We start from the raw sequence: 25,861 nt of genomic DNA on the forward strand, positions 1-25,861 counted from the left end.
ATGTCTATTACACCGAATAGAAGTCTTATAGGGGATTATTTTACATCTTGGAGAGCTACAGAGTAAATCATTTGGAGCGCTGTGGTGTTGATGTGCAGAATTTCACAGTTTGACAATCGAGATGAGCTGCGAAGGACGTGGAATTTGATGTTTTACAGAAATGTTCCATAAAGGCCGCACTGTACGGCAGAATACATCAGACATAGATAAGGTACAGGAGGATAAAAATGTAAATGAACATCTCACATGTAAAATGAATGGATAAAAATAGCAGACGTGCTTTTTACATGAAGTGAAGCGTGCGGTGAAGGCAGACCGAACCAAAATTTAGAACAGGGGTGTCAAACATATGGTGTATGGGGTAGAGTCTAGCCTGGCCAGCCGTCTGGTTTTCTCAGTGCATTTAATTCTGTGAAGATAGTCTATTACAGTGTTTTTCAACCTTGGGGTTGGGACCCCACATGGGGTCGCCTGGAATTCAAATGGGGTCGCCTGAAATTTCTAGTAATTGATAAAGACCAAAAAAAAAAAAAATTTACCAAAGTGGCAAGGTTTCACTGTAACAGGACTGATGTTATTACAATGCAAACTTTGGTGCTGCTGGTGGATGTACACCCAAGGTGAGCCTCTAAATATGACCCTCTTTCCTCCTCATTTCAGTTTAAACCCATGAACACTGGTTTCAGACGTCTGTGGTGCCAGATTTTAGCAGTTTGAGAAAGAACAGACTGTACCACACAACGTAAAAAAGGGATTGGGAGCAGTTAATGCAGTGTTTTTTAACCTTAGGGTCGGGACCCCACATAGGGTCGCCTGGAATTCAAATGGGATCGCCTGAAATTTCTAGTAATTGATCAAAAATTTTAAAAAAATTAAAACTTACTAATAAAAATTTACATTATATAACCTCAATGTCATGTAAAATTAATGTTTATTCGTAACATATTATAGCAAACTATTACATGATCAAAAACCAATTAATTTTAGCAAAAAAAATTTCTCCGTTTTGAATGTCTGGGGTCGCCAGAAATTTGTGATGTTACAATGGGGTCACGAGCCAAAAAAGGTTGGGAACTACTAGTCTATTATAAACAATCTATTCTATACCGACCAATCACAAGTCTGGGGGGCAGGTATTTCGTAATGTGTCATACACACCGACTTCTTTTTGTCGTGAGTCAAAGTCAGTTCCAAGTTTGTGAATCTCGTTACAGTTACTGTCGGTGGTTTATGTGATTCAAAAATAAGGACTGAATTACAGATTACACCCTGTATTCTCAAGTTTCACTGACAAAAGCGTCACATCTGTCTTATCTGTGATTGGTTTACTCGATGCCTGTTAGTCCCGCCTTCATATTTGGATTCAAGCCCTGCGATTCCAGATGGATTTGTCATTGAGACAGACAGATGGATGGCCAGGCTAGGTAAAACCTGCTCGCTAAAGGGTCCAATCCGACCCGTGGGAATTTGGGAAATGTGAAAACTACATAGAAGATGTTGATAATCAAAGGTGTCAAAATCATTTTTTCCCAGGGGCCGCATACAGGCCAATTTGACCTCCAGTGGATCGGGCCAGTAAAATAATTACATAATAACCTGTAAATAATGACAACTCCAAATTTGTTTTAGTGTAAAACCGTAAAATTACATGACGATGTTTACATTTGGGTCTTTCCATGAAACTGGGTTTATTTTGGTACCTGGCACTTTGCCAGCTTTTTAGACTCAATAATAAAAAAAGAAATTTAGACGTATTTCACCCCAGGATGTATCTAATGGTGACCTCAGATAAATGCAAAAAAGTTATATTCCTGCTCTGAGCCATCCCAAAATTAATGAATTTTTAATAAAATATTAGGGCCAAAAATAGGACCAAAATTGGGACAGGAAAACCTACCTAGGTGTCAATGCATCTGATCTGGAAAACATATATACACAATATACCGCCATAAATAAAGACACTGTATGAAATTGGAGGATCCTAGTGGTTTTTCTAATCCACATATGTGGGCTTTTCATGAATCTCAGTCTCATTCCAGGTTTTGTATGTAACCCATTGTGTCCACTCATGTTACATGTAGAACCTGCCCATTTAAACACATATGAATTGCAAGTGATTTTTTTTTTCCTATATTTAATTCATTGATCATGTAGAATTTCATTAAAACTTTGATTCAAATTGAGGATTATATATCAGAAACACACAAAACTGAAGAAAAAGTGAGTTTTTCGGAAAATCTGTCATTAACTGCATCTCCATCCACTGTCATTTATCAACCTCCATGGGCTTTACTGGTGAATCAATGTTGTAGAACAGTGTTTCTCAATGGGGGCAGTGCAGTCATCTTCGGGGGGCATTTGGAATGAGAAAGCTGAGAGGGGGGCACTCAGGCACAAATGGGGGGGCATTAGTCAGTGTCGTACATTACATCATTACATCTCGCTCGCCCCCCTCTCCCAGTGTGAGGAGCTCATGTTCAATGTTTAATAGGGACAAATTTGTTTTTGGGGGGGGGGCACCAGGTGACCAATGATAAAGTAGGGGGAGGCTTTACCTACTGAGCTATATAACCCACAAACAGGTCCACTGCAGTCACAATTTTTTTTTTTTTTTTTTTTCAGGGATGGGGGGTGGCAGGATGCTCCTGATGCAGTTAATGGGCGTTTGTTCAAAAAAGGCTGAAAAACACTGTTGTAGATGATGACGGTATTTCCATGGTATCTACAGAGCCTCTGAACGTCCCAATGGGTCATATCTGATGACCATGAAAAGATTAAAAACTGCATTTTACACCAGTTATTTACATAGATTGATAGGATTTGTGGATCAACAGGTATAGGAATGGGAATCAAGAACCGGTTCTTTTTGAGAACCAGTTCCCAGTAGCTCGATTCCTTGGAATCGTTTGACTGCCTGCTTAACGATTCTGCTTATCGATTCCGCCTTCGTTGTGCATGCGCGATGACGTCACACGTACACTGCATTGTTTTGGTCAGAATGTAGCTAACATGGCATTGACGCAGAAACGGTCTAAAAAGACGACACCAGGTCCACTTATTGGAACACTGTCAAAGCTTCCATGTCTTCAAAAGGGTGGAATCCCTCCAATATCCTCAAACATTTGTCCACAGCATGTGAATCAGCATGTGAATTTACAGGAATCTCACGTGTTTGATACGCTACTTTGCGACACTTGTGAATGTAGCGGCAGAGTGAACGCCGGGCCGGATCCGGTTCCGATGTGGGCAACAAACGTCGTAACTCCTGAAATACAAGTTTCCGAAGGTAAGAAGGGAAAGGAAATGAGGTGCACAACAACGGGAGACAAGCCGAGTCGAACCGGTCCCATTAGTGGAAATGCGGCAATAGAGGAATTAATAAAGCGTCTTTTGTTTCACTTTCACTGTAGCCCCCCCCCCCCCCCCCAAACCGGGCCCAGCATCATCTGTTATTATTATTTGTACATACTGTATATGTTATATTTTCTGTGCAGAGATGGAAATATAAAAGACAGTTAATACAAACACACCCGTTTATACTCTTTTATTCCCTCACCCAATATGAAACGATAAGAGAATTGATAAGGAATCGGATCGATAAGCAATATCGATAATGGAATCCCATCCCTAAACAGGTATTAAACCGTTTACATGACTACATAGATATTTTGGTCATCAGTGGATGTTTGGGTCTTTATGGGTTAAATGTACCCTATGAAAAAAAAGTTAAGGATATTTTTAATTTCTGGGCTATTTTTTTCAGTTGGGATCCTTTCACAGCGCTCTTTACTTTTTTGTGTGTGAACTGAAACACTTTTTTTTTTTTTTAATTACCAGACATAGTTTTATTTACAAATGGCAAAAATGACCCAAAAAAACCACTTTGTGTTCATTGTAAAACATCTAAGTGGACATTGGTTTCCTCAACACAAACAGGTGACAGTGGAAAACACTACAGAAACAACATGTGGATTAAGATTAAAACCATCCAACTGCACCATGTGACCCTCTGCCATCCGTCACGGCTGCATATCTTCATCCTCCTCCTTGTCCTACGCGGTGACAGTGATAGAATAACAGTTGACGGACATGTTTACCTGCTGGCCTCGTCTCCCACTGCTCAACACTAGTAAGACAAACCCATAGCACAGTGTTGGCATTTAATAGTGCTGAGGCTTTCTTTTACAGTTTCTAGTTTAAACATAGGCAGCAGTGACTGAAACATCAGAATAAATGACGACATAATGTTTTAAACATTATTAAAAAGCCTATATGAGTATTTATTATCTATACAGGGATATGAACGTCCATGTTAATGATATGGATCCTGAATATGATCAATACCAGGATCAGCCTCATAACCAGGATACCAGTGTACACATAAACAGTCAGTGATCGTTAAACTTTAGACCTCTGTTGTCTTGTTTGGAAAAGGAACATTGGTCCATTTCCTCTAAATCAGGGGTTTGGGGGGGGGGGGGGGGGGGGGCACATTCAGCCCAATATGATCTCAAGTGGCTGGACCCCTAAAATAATAACAGCAAAAAAGTAAAATTACATTATGAAAATCTTTACATTTACAAATCCTCAAAAAAAAAAAAAAGAATAACACAAACAACCACCAACAACCAGAAATCTCCTAAGACAAATTAGTGCAATTTTAACTATATTATGCGGTTTATCATTTACACATGTGTATTATAACATACAGATCACAGTGAATCTACAAATGCACAAAACTGTTAAAACTGCACTTACTTTTCTTAAGACATTTCATGTTGTTCATAATTGTTCAGGTTATTCTCATTTTTTTGTGAAAGGATAGTTTGTAAATCTGTGCTTCTATGAAACTGGTCCCTAAAAACAGGACATTTGGGCTAAAAATTCAAACCAGATGTAGACTAATGTTATGAAGCAAGTTTGGAAGCACTTTGGGTCTATTTTAAAAAGAAGTATTTACTGAGATGAAAGAGAAACTATTTTTCACATATGACATTTTTATTTGATGCGTGCATACAAAAATCTGCATGTAGCACGGTAAAAAGGACACAAAAATTATGCGCTACTGTTTTTTCGAATATCTTTTTATTCTCTCCTATGTACATTTTGGGAATCAAACTAATTATGCTTGGCAGAGTGTTTCACAAAAATGACTGCTGTTAAATTACTTAAGAAAGGTTCAATACAGAGAAATATTAATTTGGGAAATGAAACAAAAGTAGGACTGGGTCTTTATGGGTTAATTATTCCAGTAAAATACAAAACTCTCGGTCTCTGTTGATCCAGAAGTGAGATGATTTTATTGTATTCTGTTACATCATTTAACATCTGCAAAAATCAGAGTCTGGGATAAGATTTTTACACTACTGCCAATAAAGTTGGAATAATCTAGTTTTCAGACACATTCCTTTTTTTATTTCTATTTATTCACATCAGTAATCACCTTTGACCAGCTGCAGTGATTACATGCTGAGACCCAGTTACACTTTATCCATTAAGAATAAATCATGTTGTCAGGTCATTTTATCAAAAGAGGAAAAAATATTTTATTCCAACTTTATGGGTTTATCATTAACCTCATAGCATAACTGCCTGAATCATAGTTTTGGCCAGACTGTGTTTCCTTTTGCATCATTGATTATAACCTAAACAAATATGACTTAGGCAATTACACAGTGAGGCAAACCACATGTAATAGAGTACATGTAATAGAGTATCTGGGCATCTCAAAACCGGGATAATGTTTTTGGAGTTAATGAATTCAGGATGTGATATTTAAATGCATAACCACAGACAGGATACTTTAGAAAAAAACAACAACAACACAATAACCTGGATATAGATGCATGTAAACACAGAAGTACACAATGAACCTACACTGGTATATTTAGAGAGATAGAATAGAATAAAATAGAATAGAAGGGAATGGAATAGAATGGAACGGAATGGAAAAGAATAGAATAGAATAGAATAGAATAGAATAGAATAGAATAGAATGGAATAGAATAGAACGGAATAGAATAGAGTGGAGTGGAGTGGAATGGAATGGAATGGAATGGAATTGAATGGAACAGAATAGAATAGAATAGAATAGAATGGAATGGAATGGAATGGAATGGAATAGAATAGAATAGAAAAAAATACAGTAGCATACAACAGAATAGAGTAGAACAGAACAGAACAAAACAGAATAGAATAGAGCATAATAGAACAGAACAGAACAGAATAGAATAGAATAGAATAGAATAGAACAGAACAGAACAGAATAGAATAGAACAGAACAGAATATCCTTTATTGTCATTGTGTGTACAGTAACATAAGCAGCAGCGGCCTCTGCTGAATAGTTTCCACAGACGTGTCCTGTAAAACTCTTTACATCGTGGCTGATTTTGATGACTTTACAGTTCGACCCCATCAGCTGAACACATGCTGACTGGTACATCCCTACAGTCGGCCCTTTTACTGAACTCAATAGCCTCTGCAGGTCATATTATCCACCATCACTTTAAACCAGGCCTGGTATATAAGTACCTCTGGGCAGCGTCCATGCTTTCGTCTCAGTCTGAGTGAAAACAGCCTAAGGACAGAGGGAGGTTTGTAGTATTTTTTACCTCAGAGCCAATGATGTTTTACTCTTCACGAGAAAGCATTTGGTTATGAAAACAAGCGCAGTACTCCTCTTGTATTGTTTGGACAGCGTACACAAAACGACACTAATAGTCTGGAAAGGGATACGTTAGGAGTGAATGTGTTTTCTTACAGGTGAAATGTGCGGGCAGCGACATCTTTATTCAACACAGGAAAAGAGAGACACATTAAAAACCTCAGGAACGTCAAACAATGAGCGACGCTGTATCCCTGAGTCTTCTCCTCAAACAAAGCGTCGCTTGTGTCCTCCACATGAAAGGGAACCCGGGCTTGACTCAACACATTCCTCGCTGTATTTGACAGTTAGTTTCTCCATGCGAGGCTCTGTGGTTTGGATACTGATGCTGGGGTGAGGGTGTCTGTAAAGGGGGTTTTCTGTCTGTGGAAATGTGTCACGCACTCTCCAGGCTACATGCAGAGGTGATCCAGGTCGACGCCGCGGGACCGGACGAATTCTGCTGATGCCTTCAAACTACACAGACGTCCCTCCATCTCCAGTGACACATGCACACCCTGGTTTCCATCTAATATAGGGATGTTTTAAGGACTTAAGGAGATGTACTCTAACCATAACCACTGGTGTGTAAGTTACTTCCACAGTGTAATACATTACATATTACTTGTTATTGCTATTTAAAAGTAATTCCTTAGCTTACAATATTACTGTCTCAGAATTGTAATGTGCTACAGCAGTGGTTCTCAAACTTTTTACAGTGGAGTACCCCCTGAAATAGACGTTTTTTTTTTTTTTTTTAGCCAAATACCCCCAACTCTCACTTCAATATTTTTGATTGAAAAAAATTAGGCAAAATTTGTTCCTGTGCCAAAGGTGTGGGTTTATGTTTTCAAAACTGTAAACAAACAACATATATTTACCTGTAATATATAAAATAAAAGTAAATTTTGTGTGCAGAATATAAACTGAAAAGTGCCCTCTTTCATTGATAAGAAAAATAAATTAATTGGCCATTAATAAATAAAGGAATCTCAAATAAACTTATTTTGAATAATATAAAATAGAAATGTCCTTAAAATGTGACCAAAGCTTAAATAAGATGATTGTCAATAAAACTATTATATGAATGTATTTATTGTGTTTTATATTTCAGCATTAACTCTCAGTATTTATTTTGTATTCAGTACATGATGATTTTTTTAATGTATTTTTCCCCCAAAATTTCAAGTACCTCCTGAGCCTCTTCTAAGTACCCCTGGGGGTACGCGTACCCCACTTTAGGAACCCCTGTACTACATGACTCCTGTACTATTGTTGAGTTACATACAGACTCTTGTCATAAATGACACCCATAGCAGAGCCTTGGGACACATAAATTAGCACCCTGAAGTAAAAGTGGATGGATAGTTCAGTAAGTAACGCTACGATGTCCGAATCACAGCAACATTGCATTTTTTTTTAATTTTTTTTTTTTTTTACATTTAACATGTTCAAATGGTGCCAAGGATGCCGGTAGATAAATCTGCAATTCATAAAGAATTCTAACTAGTCATAGAGATGTTAGCTTACCTTGTCATTGCTGATCACAGGGATCATGCTAACGAGGGTTAATAATGAGCATACGTCCATGTAGTTAATGTACTGTCTTCTGCCGTCTACACTCACTGGCTGAACACCAACAGGAAATAAAACTTTCCTGTCACATTTTGGATTCCTTAAGGTCTCACATTCTTGCTGTTTTTTTTATTTTATTTGAACAATTAAATTATGGGCGAAAAGTGTGGTAACACAAGTCCTATTAACATGTACTGAGTAAAATATTACTGAAAATTGATTAGTAATGCCTTACAGCAAAAAGTAATCTGTTACTGTAATGCATTACTTTTGTACTCCCAACACTGAACATCACCTCTACTTTCACTGCAGTAAATCAACTGTACTGACAATCTGTGTTTGGTGGTGTTAGTTTTCTCTTCTGGGACGTGCCTGCTGACCACGCAAATTCACCAAATTAGGAAGCAAAAACCTATTTTCATTTTTCCCCAAATTGTAACCCTTATCCTCATCCTAAAATTTAATGATTTGCATGATACGGTCCAACATTTTGGTCCCCACAAAGTTTTTGGACCCAATGTTACAGAGGGAAAACACAGACACACACACAGACTTGTTGAGTTAGAGTTATTGCTCTGGAAAGCCTGGTGTTATAGCAAACATCTGCAGGTGATTGAGTGGTAACTATATACAGTACAGAATACCAGGGAGCCTTCAGACTCCACACTTGCTCACTACTGTGGGTAATGAAACGGCACCCATAGAAACCCCCTCAAATAACACGGGAATGGAAGGTTGTTATATTTTTGTAGATGTGAATTTGCGTGTGAATCGGCTTTTATTTGGCTACTGCTATATGTGCTTTACAATGACCACCCGTAACTTCACCCCCCTCGACTATGACCACAGTTTCCAGATGCCTTTAGGCTACTTTCTGTTCAGCTAAGCCCAGAAAGGGGAGTCGGTATCCTTAAGTCTTTCACTCTAATCTGGGCTGTGAATCCCTCCTTGGGGCTAAATGACTACCAGGTCTGGCCCACTATTAACAACGCAGTCTGGTTACAAGAAACAAAGTGCCAAAGTCTAAGGCAGAACTGTGAGCAGCTTGTTTTTACTCATCAAAGAGCAGAGAATAACTCCTCCTAAGCCGACATTTATTCAGATGTCAGCTTATCCTGCGTTCCAACAACGGAATTCCAAATCTCATTACGATTTTGTTTCCAAAGCTCACCTGCAAACACGAGAATCTTCTGTTTAATATATCAGTGAGACAGCTGAGCGATACAACAATGTATGGGAAAAGATTAACATGTAAAGCCTGATTTGTTACCACAGGCAATGATGTTTATCTGTCCTCCACAATGAAATAAAAAATAAGAGCCATGATGGATCAGGCTTCTTCTTCTTACTGATTAATTTGTCTGTCCATCACCTGTTCAATCTGAGACCATGTGGATTGAATTATAATTCAGTATTTTCACTTTCACAGACACAGATGGGGATGCTCTCCAGTCCCCAAAGACCGGGTTGTGACCCTCAGGTGGGTTGAAGGAGGTTTATGTGGAGATTTCAAGCATTTCAAAAGCCGTTCAAGAAAAGGAAAAGTACTGATAATGTTTGTAATATTCTGATAAGATGCATGAGATTGTATCTAGATTGAATGGTTTGTAGATTTTCCAACTGTTTTTCTCTAGAAAAAACAAAACGACAGCCTGTATTTTCATGAGTGATGTGTGATTTCTCAAATAATTTTCTTTCAATAAGAGCTGCTTTACCTGCTCAGAATAGTATTAGAAAGAGAAGTGGACATGCACATTTATGCACTAATTACATTTTGTCACAATTTATGGACATATTCTGTATTGGTTTGTGGTCATGGTCACTGTTCTTCACTACAAATACAGGTTAAAGTATTTAAAGCAACATATATGTTTTAACCCTCAAAGATCTAAACAGCTGCCGGTGACCAAAAGTATCTACTGATCTAAAATATTTACTAACTTTTGATCCACTCTCTATTAATTTACATAATTGAGGTAAAATGTTTTCATTGCCCGGCAGCATCAATTACGACTCATTTGGTTCAACATTGATTCAACAATAAAACTAATGTAGTTTGATAAATGACAGTGTCTTTATATTCAATTAACAACACATTTAGCTGAAAAAGTAAGTTTTCACTGTTTTGATATAATAATCTTTGAATTTACTCTGAACTTTCACAAACACATAAACAATCAGTAAATTAAATACAGGAAAATACCTGATTTTCATAGAAAAAAAAAAAATTACAAAATTAACAGTGTGCAATGTTTGTTTTCTTGTTGCTGGTAATTTAGTTTTCTTGCTGCTTTTCATTATAAATATTATCTGTATCATAAGAGCCAAGTGGCCTCTGTGTGTGTGTCTCAGGATTCACACAAAATCCATAAGGACCTGACTGCTGCAGTTTGGCATACTTATGTATTTTTGGTCAAGGAACAGACTAGTGAAAACAGCAAGTTGATAGAACCAATATTTTGGGAGAAATTAGTAATTTTGTAATACAATAGTGTTACAATCACATTGTTATACCTAGAATGCTTTGGCGGTGACTGCTGGAGAAATGTGGTACTGCATGCATGAATACACAACAGCATAAAATTATTAAACATATTAAACTATTACTATAACATTATCATTATTATTATTATTATTATTATTATTATTATTATTATTATTATATAGTTGCATACACACTACAAACAAAAAGTTAAGGATATTTCTTTTTTTTGTCTTTTTTTTTGGTCATTTTTGCCATTTGTAAATAAAACTATGTCTGGTCATTAAAAAAAATGTGTTTCAATTCAATTCACACACAAAAAAGTAAAATACGCTGTGCCAGAATCCCAACTGAAAAAAATAGCCCAAAAATTACAAATATCCTTAGCTTTTTTTTTCTGTAGTGTAGTTGCAATAATTCTAGATCTGTTAGGGTTAACTGTCCTGGATCTAAATAAATGTGAAAAAGACACATCCAAACTATGAATTCTACCAGTATTACAGCTGATTTTGCACAGAGTAACACGGATTTACCGAAAAGAAGCCACTAGCTTTTCCTCATTGAGAAAGACACCAAACTGGCTTTGAGTGTTTATATAGTCTGCCTGTGTGTGAATCAGTGTGTAATGTGTGTGAGAGAGGATAAGGGTGCTAGATGAAGCATGTAACAGTATTTGTCATGTCATCATGGGAGGTCCATTCCTCTCCATGCTCGGACTGCACTCGTTTATCAGCCGTTCTCTGACTGTCTTTTGTAGACAAATGGATCATTTCACACACGAGACTCTCTCCAGAATATTTACTCAAGTTACAAAAGCAAAAAAAAGATTAGAAATCCAATTAAAAAAACACAGCAAGCTAATAAAGCCTGTCAACCGGAGCATGTCAGCTTCTGTCTGCAAATGTATTTCTGTTACGATCACAACATTTTAGAGGTAATATCCCCAAAACTTGTGCAAAATGCAACTGCTCCCTGTGGCTTCTGCAATATCTCTGTTATATGAACGAAACTTTAGCCCTGAGCAGATGATTTTGGCTGGCATGGGCACGGTGAAAGGAGAGTACAGGGTGGGGAAGCAAAATTTACAATGAACATTTAGTTGTTTTTTCTCAGTAGGCACTACGTCAATTGTTTTGAAACCAAACATATGTTGATGTCATAATCATACCTAACACTATTATCCATACCTTTTCAGAAACTTTTGCCCATATGAGTAATCAGGAAAGCAAACGTCAAAGAGTGTGTGATTTGCTGAATGCACTTGTCACACCAAAAGAGATTTCAAAAATAGTTGGAGTGTCCATAAAGACTGTTTATAATGGAAAGAAGAGAATGACTATGAGCAAAACTATTACCAGAAAGTCCGGAAGATACTATTAAAAAAGAATGGGAGAAGTTGTCACCCGAATATTTGAGGAACACTTGCGCAAGTTTCAGGAAGCGTGTGAAGGCAGTTATTGAGAAAGAAGGAGGACACATAGAATAAAAACATTTTCTATTATGTCAATTTTCTTGTGGCAAATAAATTCTCATGACTTTCAATAAACTAACTGCTCATACACTGTCTTTCAATCCCTGCCTCAAAATATTGTACATTTTGATTCCCCACCCTGTAAATGAGAAAAAAATAGGCAGAAAAAGAGATATGAGGGGTGAAGGGAGAAGAAAAGGTACATCAATGAGGAGTAGATACATAGAAAAAAAAATGAAAAGAAGGAGTGAGAGTGGGAGAGAGGGAGGGAAAGATGGAAAGAGGAGGTGAATGAGCTATTAGAGCGACTCAAGGACGAGTGTATCGGCTCAAATTCTGCCCCGGCAGTCAAATCCATGAGACCAACATAATGTTCCCCTCTGAATCTGCGGAGCGTTTTTAATGTCAAGCGGGGAGATGGGTATCACACAGTGCACCAATTCACCCCCATCTGATGAGGGCAGATAGTTTCAGTTCAACTTTAAGAGGCCCAGTGAGCGTCTATTCAAAGCCAGAGCCTGGAGAACTGGCCGGGGCGCAACGGAGAGGAATTCAATAATTCACCTACAGTATGTAAGAGCCAGAGCGCAAATACACACTTACACACAAAGAAGTTCAGAGTGAGGTAAAGGGAAAAAAAAAAAAGAAAAAAGAGGATGGATAAGTCATGGGGAAAGACAGCAATGCCGCGCTTGGCTGGCACTGCAGCTACTCCGACACTCTTTGGCAGTAGAAAGTGAATTTGAGAGTCTGCGTGTGAAGTGAGATTAACCATTAAGAATTTGTTTCAACGCTTTAAAGATATATGTGTTTACGCATCTTTGTATCTATGCGTTTGCTGCGTGCTTCTCTTTGTCTTTTGGGGCCTTTTGTAGTTGAATTTCCTCCTCCTCCTCCTCCTTCTCTTCTTCTACAAGGTCTGCCGACTTTTGTAACGCTGGCCAAAGAACAGAGTACAAAAAGCAAGCAGTCATGCTGTTCTGACAACCCACGCCTAAATGCCAAACAGAGCAAAGCATTAGAACAGCTGAGAGACAAGAAAGGCCAAAGACAAATGATACACAAGGAAAAAAACAAAAAAAAACAAAGAAAGAACAACGGCTGTAAGAACGGAGCTGTCCACTTGAAAAAACACTGTCACTTTCTTTCACAGTTCCACGCTACATCCATCTCACCCACTAATTGGGGATAAACAAATGCTGAAAACGTTTCATACTCTCTCTTTTACTGCTGTCCAGCTACACTCTGCAACGAAGTCCAGTCTCATATGGATGGACTTGTCAAAGCTAATCTAGTCAAATAAAACACTTTCACCACATACACTGACGTGCACAACTACAACATAGTTTCATTGAACCCATAAACCCATACCCAGTGCTACTTTTGTGGCAGTTCCCAAATGAATTTTTCCTCTGTTTGAACCTTTATTAGAATAGAATAGAATAGAATAGAATAGAATAGAATAGAATAGAATAGAATAGAATAGAAGTGAATAATATAGAATAGAATAATACAGAATGGAATAGAATAGAACAGAATAGAATAGAATACAATACAATACAATACAATAGAGTAGAACAGAATAGAATAATATAGAATACAATAGAATAAGATAGAACAGAATAGAATAGAATAGAATAATATAGAATAGAATAGAATAGAATAGAATAGAATAATATAGAATAGAATGATATAGAATAGAATAGAATAATATAGAATAGAATAGAATAATATAGAATAGAATAGAGCAGAACAGAATAGAATAATATAGAATAGAAGTGAATAATATAGAATAGAATATAACAGAATAGAATAATACAGAATAGAATAGAATACAATACGATAGAGTAGAACAGAATAGAATAATATGGAATACAATAGAATAAGATAGAACAGAATAGAATAGAATAGAATAATATAGAATAGAATAGAATAATATAGAATAGAATAGAATAATATAGAATAGAATGATATAGAATACAATAGAAAAATATAGAATAGAATATAGCAGAACAGAATAGAATAATATAGAATAGAAGTGAATAATATAGAATAGAATATAACAGAATAGAATAATATAGAATAGAATACAATACAATACAATAGAGTAGAACAGAAGAGAACAGAATAAAAGAGAATAGAATAGAATAATATAGAATAGAACAGAACACAACAGAATAGAGTAACATAGAATAGAATAGAATAATATAGAATACAACAGAACAGAATAGAATAATATAGAATAGAATAATACAGAACAGAATAGAATTGAATAAAATAGAATAGAACAGAATAGAATAGAATACAATAGAATAGAACAGAACAGAATAGAATAGAATAGAATAGAACAGAATAGAATAGAATGTATTTGTTGTCATTGTACAGCTACAACGAAATTGAAAAAGTGCAATCATCCTAGGTGCCATAAAAAAGTATAAATAATGTATATACAAGAGTATAAAAACTAAAATATATAAGAAAAACCCTGACGGCATTAAAAAAGCAGCATAAAAAGTGTTACTAGAAGTATAAAAGACACATAAAACATCATCATATACTCTGGACAACATTCAGCATTCCACAATTAATTAATGTCCAGCAGTATTCAGTGCAATTATGGCCCTGGGATAAAAACAGTTTTTTAGACAGTTTGTGCTTATTAAGTGTTTTATCACCACTGATTGTAATATTATCCTGCTTATTTTGTGCCTTTTCAGTATAAATCATGTATTTTCTTATATTTAATTCACTGATCATGTAGATGTTAATTAAAGGGGTCATATTTTGCTAAACGCACTTTTATTAGTCTTTGGTTCATTTATTTGTGTATGTGGACCCTAATAGTTCATAAAGTTTGAATTTGAACCCTATATTCATTTTGGCAAAAATTGAGTGGATTTCTATAACTTGTTTTAATTTCTGCTTAATTTGTTACGTCTACAACTAGTTACGTCACATTTGGACATATAAGGCCAAGACTTCTGATGAATATTTCTGAGTATGACATAATTGTTTGTCAGCAGCAGCGGTTGTAGTAAAAACTGAAAATATGTCCAAACTTCAAGCCGATTACCTAAAATGTTCAGTTGTTGGTTGAACGGGACAGAGCAGCACAGCCAGCAACCTGGAGGGGGTGGAGCCTGAAGTGGCTCATGTGCATTTAAAGGGCCAGCGATCAAAACGACCTTTCAGGTGTCATTACTCAGAAATAGGGTTGAAGATGGACCTGTGGAGTTGAATTAATAAAGAATTCAGACCCAAACATAGCATTTACAGTTCATGTAGACCACAGGGAATTGTTTTAAAATGAATAATTCCATTTAAAAACAGCAAAATATCACTCCTTTAAAGCTCAGATTAAAGTTGAGGGTTATTATATCAGAAACAGAGAAAACTGAAGAAAGAGTGAATTTTTCAGTCAAATCTATCATTAATTGAACATAAACCCAGTGTGTCCATCCACTGTCATTGATCCAACTCCATGGGTTTTACTGGTGAATCAATGTTCTGGAAGATGACGGTGTTTCCATGGTAACTATGGGGCCTCTGAACGTCTAGATGGATCATATGTGATGACCATGAAAAGATGACAAACTGTATTTTACACTAAATATTTACGTGTATTGATAGGATTAGTGGATCAACAGGTATTAAACAGTTTAACAGTTTAATCAGTAGATGGTTTTGGTTACCAGTGGGTCTTTATGGGTTAGAGCCATTTGAAGCTTTAACTCAGATTATCATTATTATTATTTTTTTTATTGTGATGCAGGCTTATAAAAGGCAGAAATATAAAAATAAGTAGCTGCATCCCACGGCAGCTAACTAACCCTCCACACACCATTTCTATTCTTTTTACAGACATGCTTCAGTTGTTTTTGGGAACGCTACACGTTTTAAGGTCTGGGAATATTTGTAAGTGAACAGTTACAGCAGTAGAAGGTTGTTTCTTGCTCACACAGGTAACAAAATTGTATTTTCAGCAGGCCTTAATAGAGCATGACTGGTTTTATAGTGCTTTAGACCGTAAGGGATAAATACACACTATCAAACCCTATTTGGTATATAGTACACTATATTTACAGTCTGCCATTTTACTTTGTGTCCACTATGTACTTTCCTGAAAAAAAAAAAAAAATGGAAAGAAAAAAGTCTCCAAGGGATGTTGATCTATTTTCTATTAAAAATTTGTTGCATTTGAGAGATATAAAAATACTGCTGTGACTCCACTAATATCTGTTCTGACATAAAATGATGTCCATGAGTAATTTATGAAATTTCAATTTTACGTCATGTTTAATAAATACGGAATAATGAATTGACAGTTTCAATCACAACCTAAATGATGAGCATTCTTTGTATGTTTATGTCGAACAGTAAAGATACTTCCACTGGTACGCTGCAACCTTTTGTCAAACCTATCTATTTATAACCTAATCTTAAAATACCTCGACAATATGGATGATTATCTTTATTTGCTCCTTTTAGTTTCAGTTATTTTAACATTCTGGGGCTCTGAGATCTGATTATAACCAAATAATCCTAAATATCTTGTGTCCGTCAAATTGCTTTTCACTTTTATTTTTGATGCCATTAAATCCATGTTTAATTATGCAGTTCTACTCTCCCTGGGGCTAATGTTCTTGAACCTTTAACAGTTTTAATTCTGTTCATATTAATACATTTTAGTTTTAGCTTTTGTAGTTTTGTCCACATGACTATGGGAGTAAAACACAGACTTTTGGATATGCTGATGAATATGTTTGTGTGTAAACTGTGGAATTACACTGTTGCAGGATGGAGTTAAACACCCACATCCACTGCCTGATTGAGTCTTATCAGTCTTGTTCTGTAGTATTTTTCCGTATCTAAGCAATCAACCAACCATTCTGCTTCCTGATTATACCAGCACAAACACGCCCAGTTTGTTTGATATATGTGTGTCCAGCATGGAAGAATTATTTCTGAAACTCTGCAGTAACATCGGTCTTTATAAGTACAGTTTTTGTTCTTAAGTACCTTCTCAATAAGAAAACACATTGCGCGGATGTAGCATGAACCTCTCTTTTTCATTTCTAATGGTACACAGTGTGAATGGCTAACCGTGACCTCTTCCCCCTTCCATGCTCGGCTGCCTCCATATTGCCTGGACACCAGGAGCACCATTACACAACGCTCCATTGGTTTAACACACGACACGTGGTGAGAGCTGCCAAATTGCAGCACAATCAATTGGTTTTTAATGCTTTGAGTAGCCCCCTCGAGCTCTTGAAGCTAGCATGCTTGGCTAATTTGATGTGATTCAGTGAGCTGGTGGCAGTCTGTGTGTACGTAAGGCCGGTCTGCTGTGTATGTAGCTGCTAGAAGATATGAACGTGGGCCATAAAGGGAGACAGATTGGTAGCTATGATCCACTGACGGCTGTGACAGCTGGGGTTAGCGCCTAGCAGCCGTTTGGTGACAGAGAGAGCCATTGGAACACAATGGGGACGAGACCATGGGGACAGATATGACCACATGGCTACTGCTGGCATGAAAACACGAGGACATGTACCCCACACTTTACTGGAGCTACCGGAGAGTGGCTCCAACCAACGGCTCCAACAGGCCTCAAGACATAAGGCTAAAAGACTGATGGGCGTCAGGCGGCTGTACGGTTTGGATGGGACTAACCAGTATGGACCACACATATGGCAACACATGTAAACAAACATGTTTTAGTCAAACATGAATGAACATACAAACATAAAGGATGAAGCTGTGAATGTTCTCTCTATGTCCTGACAGTCAAACCTAAACAATACACAGGTTTCCAGGCACTGAACACACTGGTATGTAAATTAAATAAACATGTGTACTAGTGTAATTTATCATACAAGCATGTATACCCATAGTGTATACACTGAGAGTGTGCACATGCATGCAGAAGTACATGCAATAACAGTCCCACAGCTGTAAGATGTGGCCTATTCAGAGGTTACTTTGAGTCAGTCTTGTCTTTCACCATGTAATATTAGTAAGCACTGAAAATCAGGGATGGGTAAGAAGCACTACTGGTTCCTGATGGTTCAGTATTAATGTACTGGAGACATATGGTTTTAATATTGGTATCTGTCATAGATTGTATATAGGAAGTAGATGGAGCCAGGGCAAATTTGTTGGGAGGGTGGGGATCAACCCCCCCACTGGTATTTACATCCCTACTTCTGCTCAATGAATTTCATCCTCGGGGGGTCAACCAACCAATGTAAATAACTGGCACTAACGTTCACCTGAACCAAACTGTCGACAGTCTCAGAATTCAAAAATATCCCCATGCACTGGGGCGCCGTAAAGGGTGGGGGGGGACATGACAAATTCATGGGGCCCAGCATTTGTGTGTCCAGTGGATACAGGTTAGAAGTTGTGAAAATTTCATGTAAGATGCACTGTATAATAGAGGAATAGAACTGAGGAGTTGGACCTTCAAAGTATGTAAAGTTTCACTTTCATTTCACGCCAGTGTTAGTTATGTTAGTTATGGACCTCACCCCCAAGTACATAACTACCGCCCCCTGCCCCACCGCTCCGACAACCCCCCCTCAGGTTTTTTGACAAATTACACCCTGGATGGAGCTACCATGACATCACCCTTTGGTGTTTGGGCTGGTGTTTTAAAACCTTTTTGGGCATTGCCATGTTGGTTCTTCGGAGCCTGAGGTGATTGATTGTGCTGTCTGTTAGAAAAAAAAAAGTTCTACTCTCCAAACAGAGGCTCCAAAACTTCAATTCAACTGGTGAGTGAAGACATATATCAATTCAAAGTCTGACAAGGGGTCGACTTCTAAGTCTTAAATATCCCTACAATCTCACAAACTGAGAAATAATTTAACAACAGATGATCAGTGTATTTATTAGAGGGTCCATACATGTACTGGGGGACATGGAAGTCTATGGCAGTAAGGATGTTTGGAAGCAGCATCTAGTGGCCATCAACAGGTGTTACTGAAAAAAATGATAAACTCAGTAGGACACAGTTAGCATTAGTCCTGATCACTTCTAAAGTCGAGGCCCCGGGGAAGACCTAGGACATGTTGGAGAGACAATTCCTCTCGGCTGGCCTAGGAATGCCTTGGGGTCCCCCCGGAGAGCTGGAGGACGTGTCTGGGGAGAGGGAAGTCTGGGCATCCCTGCTTAGACTGTTGCCCCCTCAACCCAGCCCTGGATAAGCATAAGATAATGGATGGATGGACTTCTAAAATCATGTTGCTAAACAATGATGCAGCGACCAAAGCTTCATGAGCTCAGTCAGATGAATACTGAAAGTCCAACTTATTCTCCATAGATAGATTCTTAATGCATGAGAGTACGTCATAATTTAATAGCTGATTTTTATTTCATGATAATAATATGGATATTTCCCCATCAAATTAGAGAAAAGTGGTATCAATAAGAGAACTGAGAACTACTAAGTATCAGCAACTCTGAGCAGCATCAGTATCAGTATCAATATCAATAAAATCCTAAATATACATTTCTTCACCCATAAGATCTTTACCTTGTCGTTTAAATGACAGGTAAATGCTACAGCTGCAGCAGAAAGGCAGAGCTCACCACTGAACTAGCTTAAAGTTTGTGTGAAACAAGTACAGGTCCAACTGTAAATGTAGACCGAGGGGGGGTGAAGGTCGGAGTGTGTAGAAACTCTCAGAGAAGCCAAAGGGTTGAAAGGCAGACTGAGAGGCTTGGAGGGCAGCTGTGGCTGGGTGTGGTTTCAGTCGATGTCGGCTGGCCCCGGTGGCCCTGCTGTGACCAGATTACATGTTCACTGTCCCACAGCAGGAGTGGAAGTGAGATGGGTAGGACTGAGTGGTAAATGACCACAGCGGGGAGCCACATGGCTGCTTGAGGACTCCTCCAGTGAATGAACGCATGACCAGCTGTGTAGTCCTGGGCTTCCCAATTTGTTCAGTTACGGGGACTGCAGGGACTCAGACTAATAATGCTATTGACAATTTCATGGATTGTTGGAGGCGAACATCATTTTTCATTTAAAGTAGAAGGAGAAATAGCTCAGAGAAAGTATTAGTTACTGTCATTTTTAGTGCGGCTTTAACGATTTGCATTAGACGAAAAGTTCTTGTCTTGAAATAAACTAAATTTGCTAATTAGTAGAGACTGGAACTATAGTACAAAATGATGATTAACCTCTATGGCTGTAACTTACAGGTGCAATTATAATCATGATTCTTTGGCGAGTAAGTTATGTAATTATGTAATTGTGCAGCTTTGTTTTGTACAATTAAAAACCATAGTTGCCCTTTGTCTGGTAAACTTATTGCCTCAACACCAGCGTGACTATTGCCCTGTGCTGTGCTGTATTGCCATCCAGTGCAGGATGATCAGTATCAGTATCACAGGCTTTTCTGTAGTGTGTGGGATGTGCAGGGACTACCCATTGACCTGCAGTCCACTGTACTGTAGCAGACAGTAAGTAAAGTCTTTGTGCAGTCTTATCTTTGATACAAGGAAACCGTTTCAGACCGTGAAAAAAAAAAAAAATTACCACACATACACCCCTATCTAATTTCCAAGTCAAAATCAGTGAATGAACTGAAAGCAAAATAGAACGATGTACACTGACTGTGCTTCAGGGGCCACAAAAAGCCTCAAGCAAACATTAAAGCCCCTGGCATGGTTTCCGGGATGATTTAACATCTCTAAGCAACAAAATGAGAACACTTATAGAGCTAGAATCAATTAAAAAGCTGCACGTTAAAATAATTTACTAAACTGCTAATGCTCTTTGTTGCTATAAAGAGGCAATTCTTGGATGTATTCCAAACAATATTATTGGTGCGGGCAGAGGAAATAGACAGAAAACAGAGGATAAAAGCTGAGCTCTCGAAACCCTAAAAATGTCTTGAAGATTTTAAAGCCAAAGTTGTTTTGATTGGCACATCCATCAAATCACAGCATCACATCCAAAATAAATGTTGTATTTACCCACTCGGAGAAATATGATTTGAAGAAAATATTAAATATCGCACCAATGTGGATATTCTTTGCAGACTGGGTGACCTAGAAAAACGGAATTTTGGACTCTAAGAAAATTAATGCTCTGTCCTCTTCAACTAGGATGACTAAATATCATTGCATGCAATGTAATTTGACTACCTCAGTCATACTGTGGCAGAACTAAATGTGTTGTCTACTAAATGTAATTATTATTATTTCTGTCCTGTCTGCCGTCTGGACTCGGTAACCCAGAGCAACAGCCTACAGCCTGTCTGTATTACTGTGGTCTGGTAAATGATGCTGAATCACTTCCTGGCACAAGCAACGCCTATAAACCCCCGACCAAAAAATAAATCGAAATGTTTTTGTATGCTTAAGAGAAATGGAAACACGTGGCTATCAGAATGGGATAATATTATTTAATAGATCACAGTATAGTAAAAACAGGACAAAAGTAGTGTAATCATTTAGCTATCAGGGGTTTTCATGTGGTGGTGTAATGCCCATATGACTGCACAATATGTGTGTATATGCAATTTAGTTGGTTTAACATCTGACCTGGGTCAAAGGAAGAATGTGTTTTAAAAGATTTTCCAGACAGAATCAACTTTTTCCTGATCGTTATGTCGCACTAAGCAGAAAAAAACTCTCCACGCTGTAAACTATTTTAACCGTGAGCTTAAAATAACATGTTTTTCACCGATTTCTACTAAAGACTGGATAGAAAAAACCATTGTGAAAGTAAAGAACAGCCTGCAGGTGAATGGGATAATACTTACTGTAGGTTGCATAACATATTGTTGATGAGGCATCCATGACGTACTCTGGACCTGAGGAGAAAAACGTTAAAGGTAAAATTACAATGATGACATAAATTATCCTGAGTTGTAGCTGGATCCATGAAGTATCCAGTATCAAGTAATACAAGCAGGTCAAATATTCTCAAGTTCTGAACATTTTTAAGCATTTTAAAAGGGTCGCATTGGGTTTAAAGCTGCAAAAATGATCGAACTTTACACAGATGAAGACATGCCAAAGAATGACAAAAGGAATTTTTAGGGTCTTGCGGCAGCCAGTTTCCCTCCTGCTTCTCTTTTATTGCCAACAGTGTGACTTGTGCATAGAGGCCATAAATTAGGTTTCTCCTCCATTATAATAATAGTATTAATGCCAGACCCAAACTGTTGCAAGAAAGGTGAAAGGTGGTGAAAATTCAAATAAAGACAGATAAAATAAGTCATATAATTCTAGCAGTATTATCTCCTCGAAGTATAAAAAAAAACTTGACGATTTTGTTTGTCGTCGGCCAGAGTTTAGAGACTTTGCACGCCCTGAGAAAAATATACACACAGGCATGAATATTCATAAATGTGGGTGAGAAAGATAAAGAGATGGAGAAACAGTGACAGACACAACGATCGAGTGACTGGAGGATAGGAGGAACAAACAGAGCATTTATATGTGCTGGAAAGAGGAAAAGACAGCTTGTAGCAGACAAACACACAGGCTGGCCACTGATCCTGCTAAAATGATTAGATTTAACAAAGACAAACACAGAATAATCTGCTATAAGAGCAATCAAGCCTCTGAGCCAACCCAAACCCGTGATTTGGATCCACACCTAAACAAGCTCGATATTCTATAACATGAAGCCAAGTCTGTTTGTTTATACATGACAATATTTGTTCTCCCCAGCTGAACAGGACTGCGGATACACAGAGAAAGAGCTTATCTTTAATCGCTTATTTTCAGCATTTCTCTGCTAAGATACAGCATGACCACCATGTGATTTCATTAAGAGAGAGCAGGCTTGTAGTACGAGGGCTCGACAATGAGGACTTGACTCACACACTTGACATTGACTTTAAGAAATTTAAAGTCTCTGGGCTTTGATTTCATTTTAACATACCATGAAAAATTATTACTAACAAAGCACTTCTTTATTTGACATCTGCAGAAGATTCAGTGCGAGTGAACAGTGTAGTATCCGTGACCTTAGAGGCTCTCTACCTCTGGCTGAACTTCACAGCTTGTGCTACCATTTAAAACATCCCGTCAGCCAATAAGCCAAAAAGCAGGTCAGTCAGTCGTTGAGTGAGTGGGCCAGCTGCTCGGTCAGCCAGTTGGACGGCCATCCAACCAGTCGTACATAAAGCCAAACACCCAGTCAGTTAGCTAGTTAGCAAGCCAGCCAGCCAGACCCATATTTAGCCAGCCAGTGAGCCGGTCTGTACAGCCGCTGATGTAAACCAGGCTATGGCTGGCTGGCGGCACTAGCTGAGATCTTGGTAGTGATCTGGACCTAGACTGGCTCTGTCATGTGGATCATCAAAGCTGTTTTTTTTTTTCACTGGAAATAAAGCCAATCATTATTCAAACTCAGTGGAGCCAGGCTTAAAAGAACAGCAGAACACCGCTGTTGGCACGGGTCATTTGCAGATTTGATAAATTAATACTATCAAAATAGTCGCCCAGAAAATATGCACTGAACATAAACATAAAAGAAGGAATGGTATCATCTGTACAGTCATTTCTATGCGCCCTGAGAATTTCATTATAAAGGCAATAGTTTCCATCATAAAAGGAAGTGATTTCCTTTGTCTGGTTGATATGGATGTCTGGCTTGTCTTGTCTTTTTCTTTTTCCTCTGTACGCAAGTCCTCTTTGTACTTGAACAGAAGATGAAGGACTCACCTTCCTGCCGTGACTGGCTGAAGGGCAATATTACAGGAAGCGGTGGCAGAGCTGCCCGATATTGAAACTGTGAGGATTAATATTCCTCAAAAGCCCGGCCATTGTTTTTGATAAATCAATTTGGGAAGCCTTCCGAGAGCGGATTAGAGACGCGCCCTGGCCCACTTTCCTCCCTCCTCCTCTACCCTACCCCTCCACCGCAGGTACTGGACCAGAGTTTTAATCAAGCGTGCCTCAAAGACGGGCACCGCAACCTTCAACAACACCACTCCCGTGCCCCTCCACCCACCCGCCCACCCCCACCTGAGTCATCGCCGCCATCGCCGCCGTACATCACCGTACAACGCTTCCTCCTCCTCCTCGTCTCTCGCCCCATCTGTCCCTCCTATTTTTCCGTGTATCCTTCATCTCCTTCCTCCTGCTCACTATCCTTGTCTCTCTTTGTATACCAAACAAAACCAATGTTAAATGACATTGTTTGAGAGCGGGTCTCGGTGGCAGCATCTCTTCATGCTTAGATTTGGCAAAGGGTACTGTGTGAAATGCGAGGTGACGGAAAACGCTACTGACATCTCACACAGCCAATTTTCACGTCCCTGTTCTGTTCTGTTTCATTACTCCACAGATCACAGCCGTGAGGAATGTTGAAATTCACTTTAGAAGAAGAAGAAGAAGAAGCGACTGTATCGAAGTTAGTAAAAATAAAATAAAATGAAATCAGGCCCCGTTGAGATAACAGCTGAGGGAGCACAGAAGAGGTCAGGATACTGGAAGGAAGCAAAGTGTTTGTTTTTCTTAAACACCTTCATTCTTGATGAGTGATTTTTGTTTTTTTTTTTCCCACCCTGTCAGCCTTTTTTTTTAAATCCCTTTATTCTGTTCCTTGTTTTCTGATGCCTGTTGTGTTCGCCGCCTACGAAACAGATGTCATCAAGCACAGCTGGAGCAGCGAAGATGCAATGATAGAACAAGAAAACCTCGAGCCCCTTTTTGCATCCCACCCTTTCTCTGCTATTCCCAACATAAAGTGACTACTTCCATATTCAGGGGCAGATCAGGAAAAAATGGAAGGGAGGGGCACAGGAGGATGGTAGGGTCCAGGGTTGGGGGTCCAAGGGGGCGAAGCAAAGCAAAATTAACATTATAAATGCTTCAAATCACATAAACTGTATTTTATTTTATTTTTTTTATTACCATACACTTATAAAATGAATACAGTTTAACCTCACTAATGTGACCACTGTTGGAACCAAAGCAAAAGTTGGCTTTAATGAAGGTGTCCTCAGTTATGGCACTGAATTCCATTGTATTACAAATAATTTAAAATGAGAAACAACAGGATACAGTCGAGCAGGGTTGTCAAACATTTTAGTTCAGGGGCCACATTCAGCCTAATATGATATAAAGTGGGACAGACCAGTAAAATAATATACATATCATAGTATAAGAACTTTTGAGTGAAAAAAGTAAAATTCTGTAATGAAAATGTTTAAATCTACAAACTGTACTTGAACATAACATGAACAAATATGAACAACCTGAAAATTCAAAGTGCAACGTTAACAATATTACACCTTAGTTTATCATTTATACATGTGCCTCACAATGTACACATCATAGTTTGTCTACAAATACACACAACATTTAGGGAATATTTTTAAAATTCCACAAACGTCTATTAGGACATTTCAGGTCATTCACATTTTTGTAAATGTAAATATTTTTGTGAAATGTAATTTTTTTTTTTTTTACACTAAAACAAAGAGACAAATTAGCAGTTTTCATTATTCACAGGTTCTTATGATAGTATTTTACTGATCTGATCCACTTTAGGTTGAATTGACCAAAAATGATTCTAACATCTTTGATTGTTAATATCTTCAGTGTAATTTTTGCATTTCACAAATTCATCCCACGGGCCAGATTGAATCCGGATTTGGCCCCTGGGCCCCATGTTTGACACCTGTGCAGTAGCAGTATAGACCTATGTTTGACAAC

At 38.1% G+C, this 25,861-nt stretch overlaps 1 protein-coding gene across 1 annotated transcript in view; it reads right to left on the reverse strand.

The window, feature by feature from the left end:
- LOC115428458 (RNA-binding motif, single-stranded-interacting protein 3-like) overlaps positions 1 to 25,861 on the reverse strand; it is a 527,598-nt gene that overhangs the window by 29,817 nt on the left and 471,920 nt on the right. The window contains exon 12 of the mRNA XM_030147513.1: positions 21,949 to 21,999. Coding sequence (XP_030003373.1) covers positions 21,949 to 21,999 — 51 coding nt within the window. The remainder of the gene's footprint in view (positions 1 to 21,948; positions 22,000 to 25,861) is intronic.

Source organism: Sphaeramia orbicularis, chromosome 11, assembly GCF_902148855.1.
Source record: "Sphaeramia orbicularis chromosome 11, fSphaOr1.1, whole genome shotgun sequence".
Lineage (NCBI taxonomy): Eukaryota > Metazoa > Chordata > Actinopteri > Kurtiformes > Apogonidae > Sphaeramia > Sphaeramia orbicularis.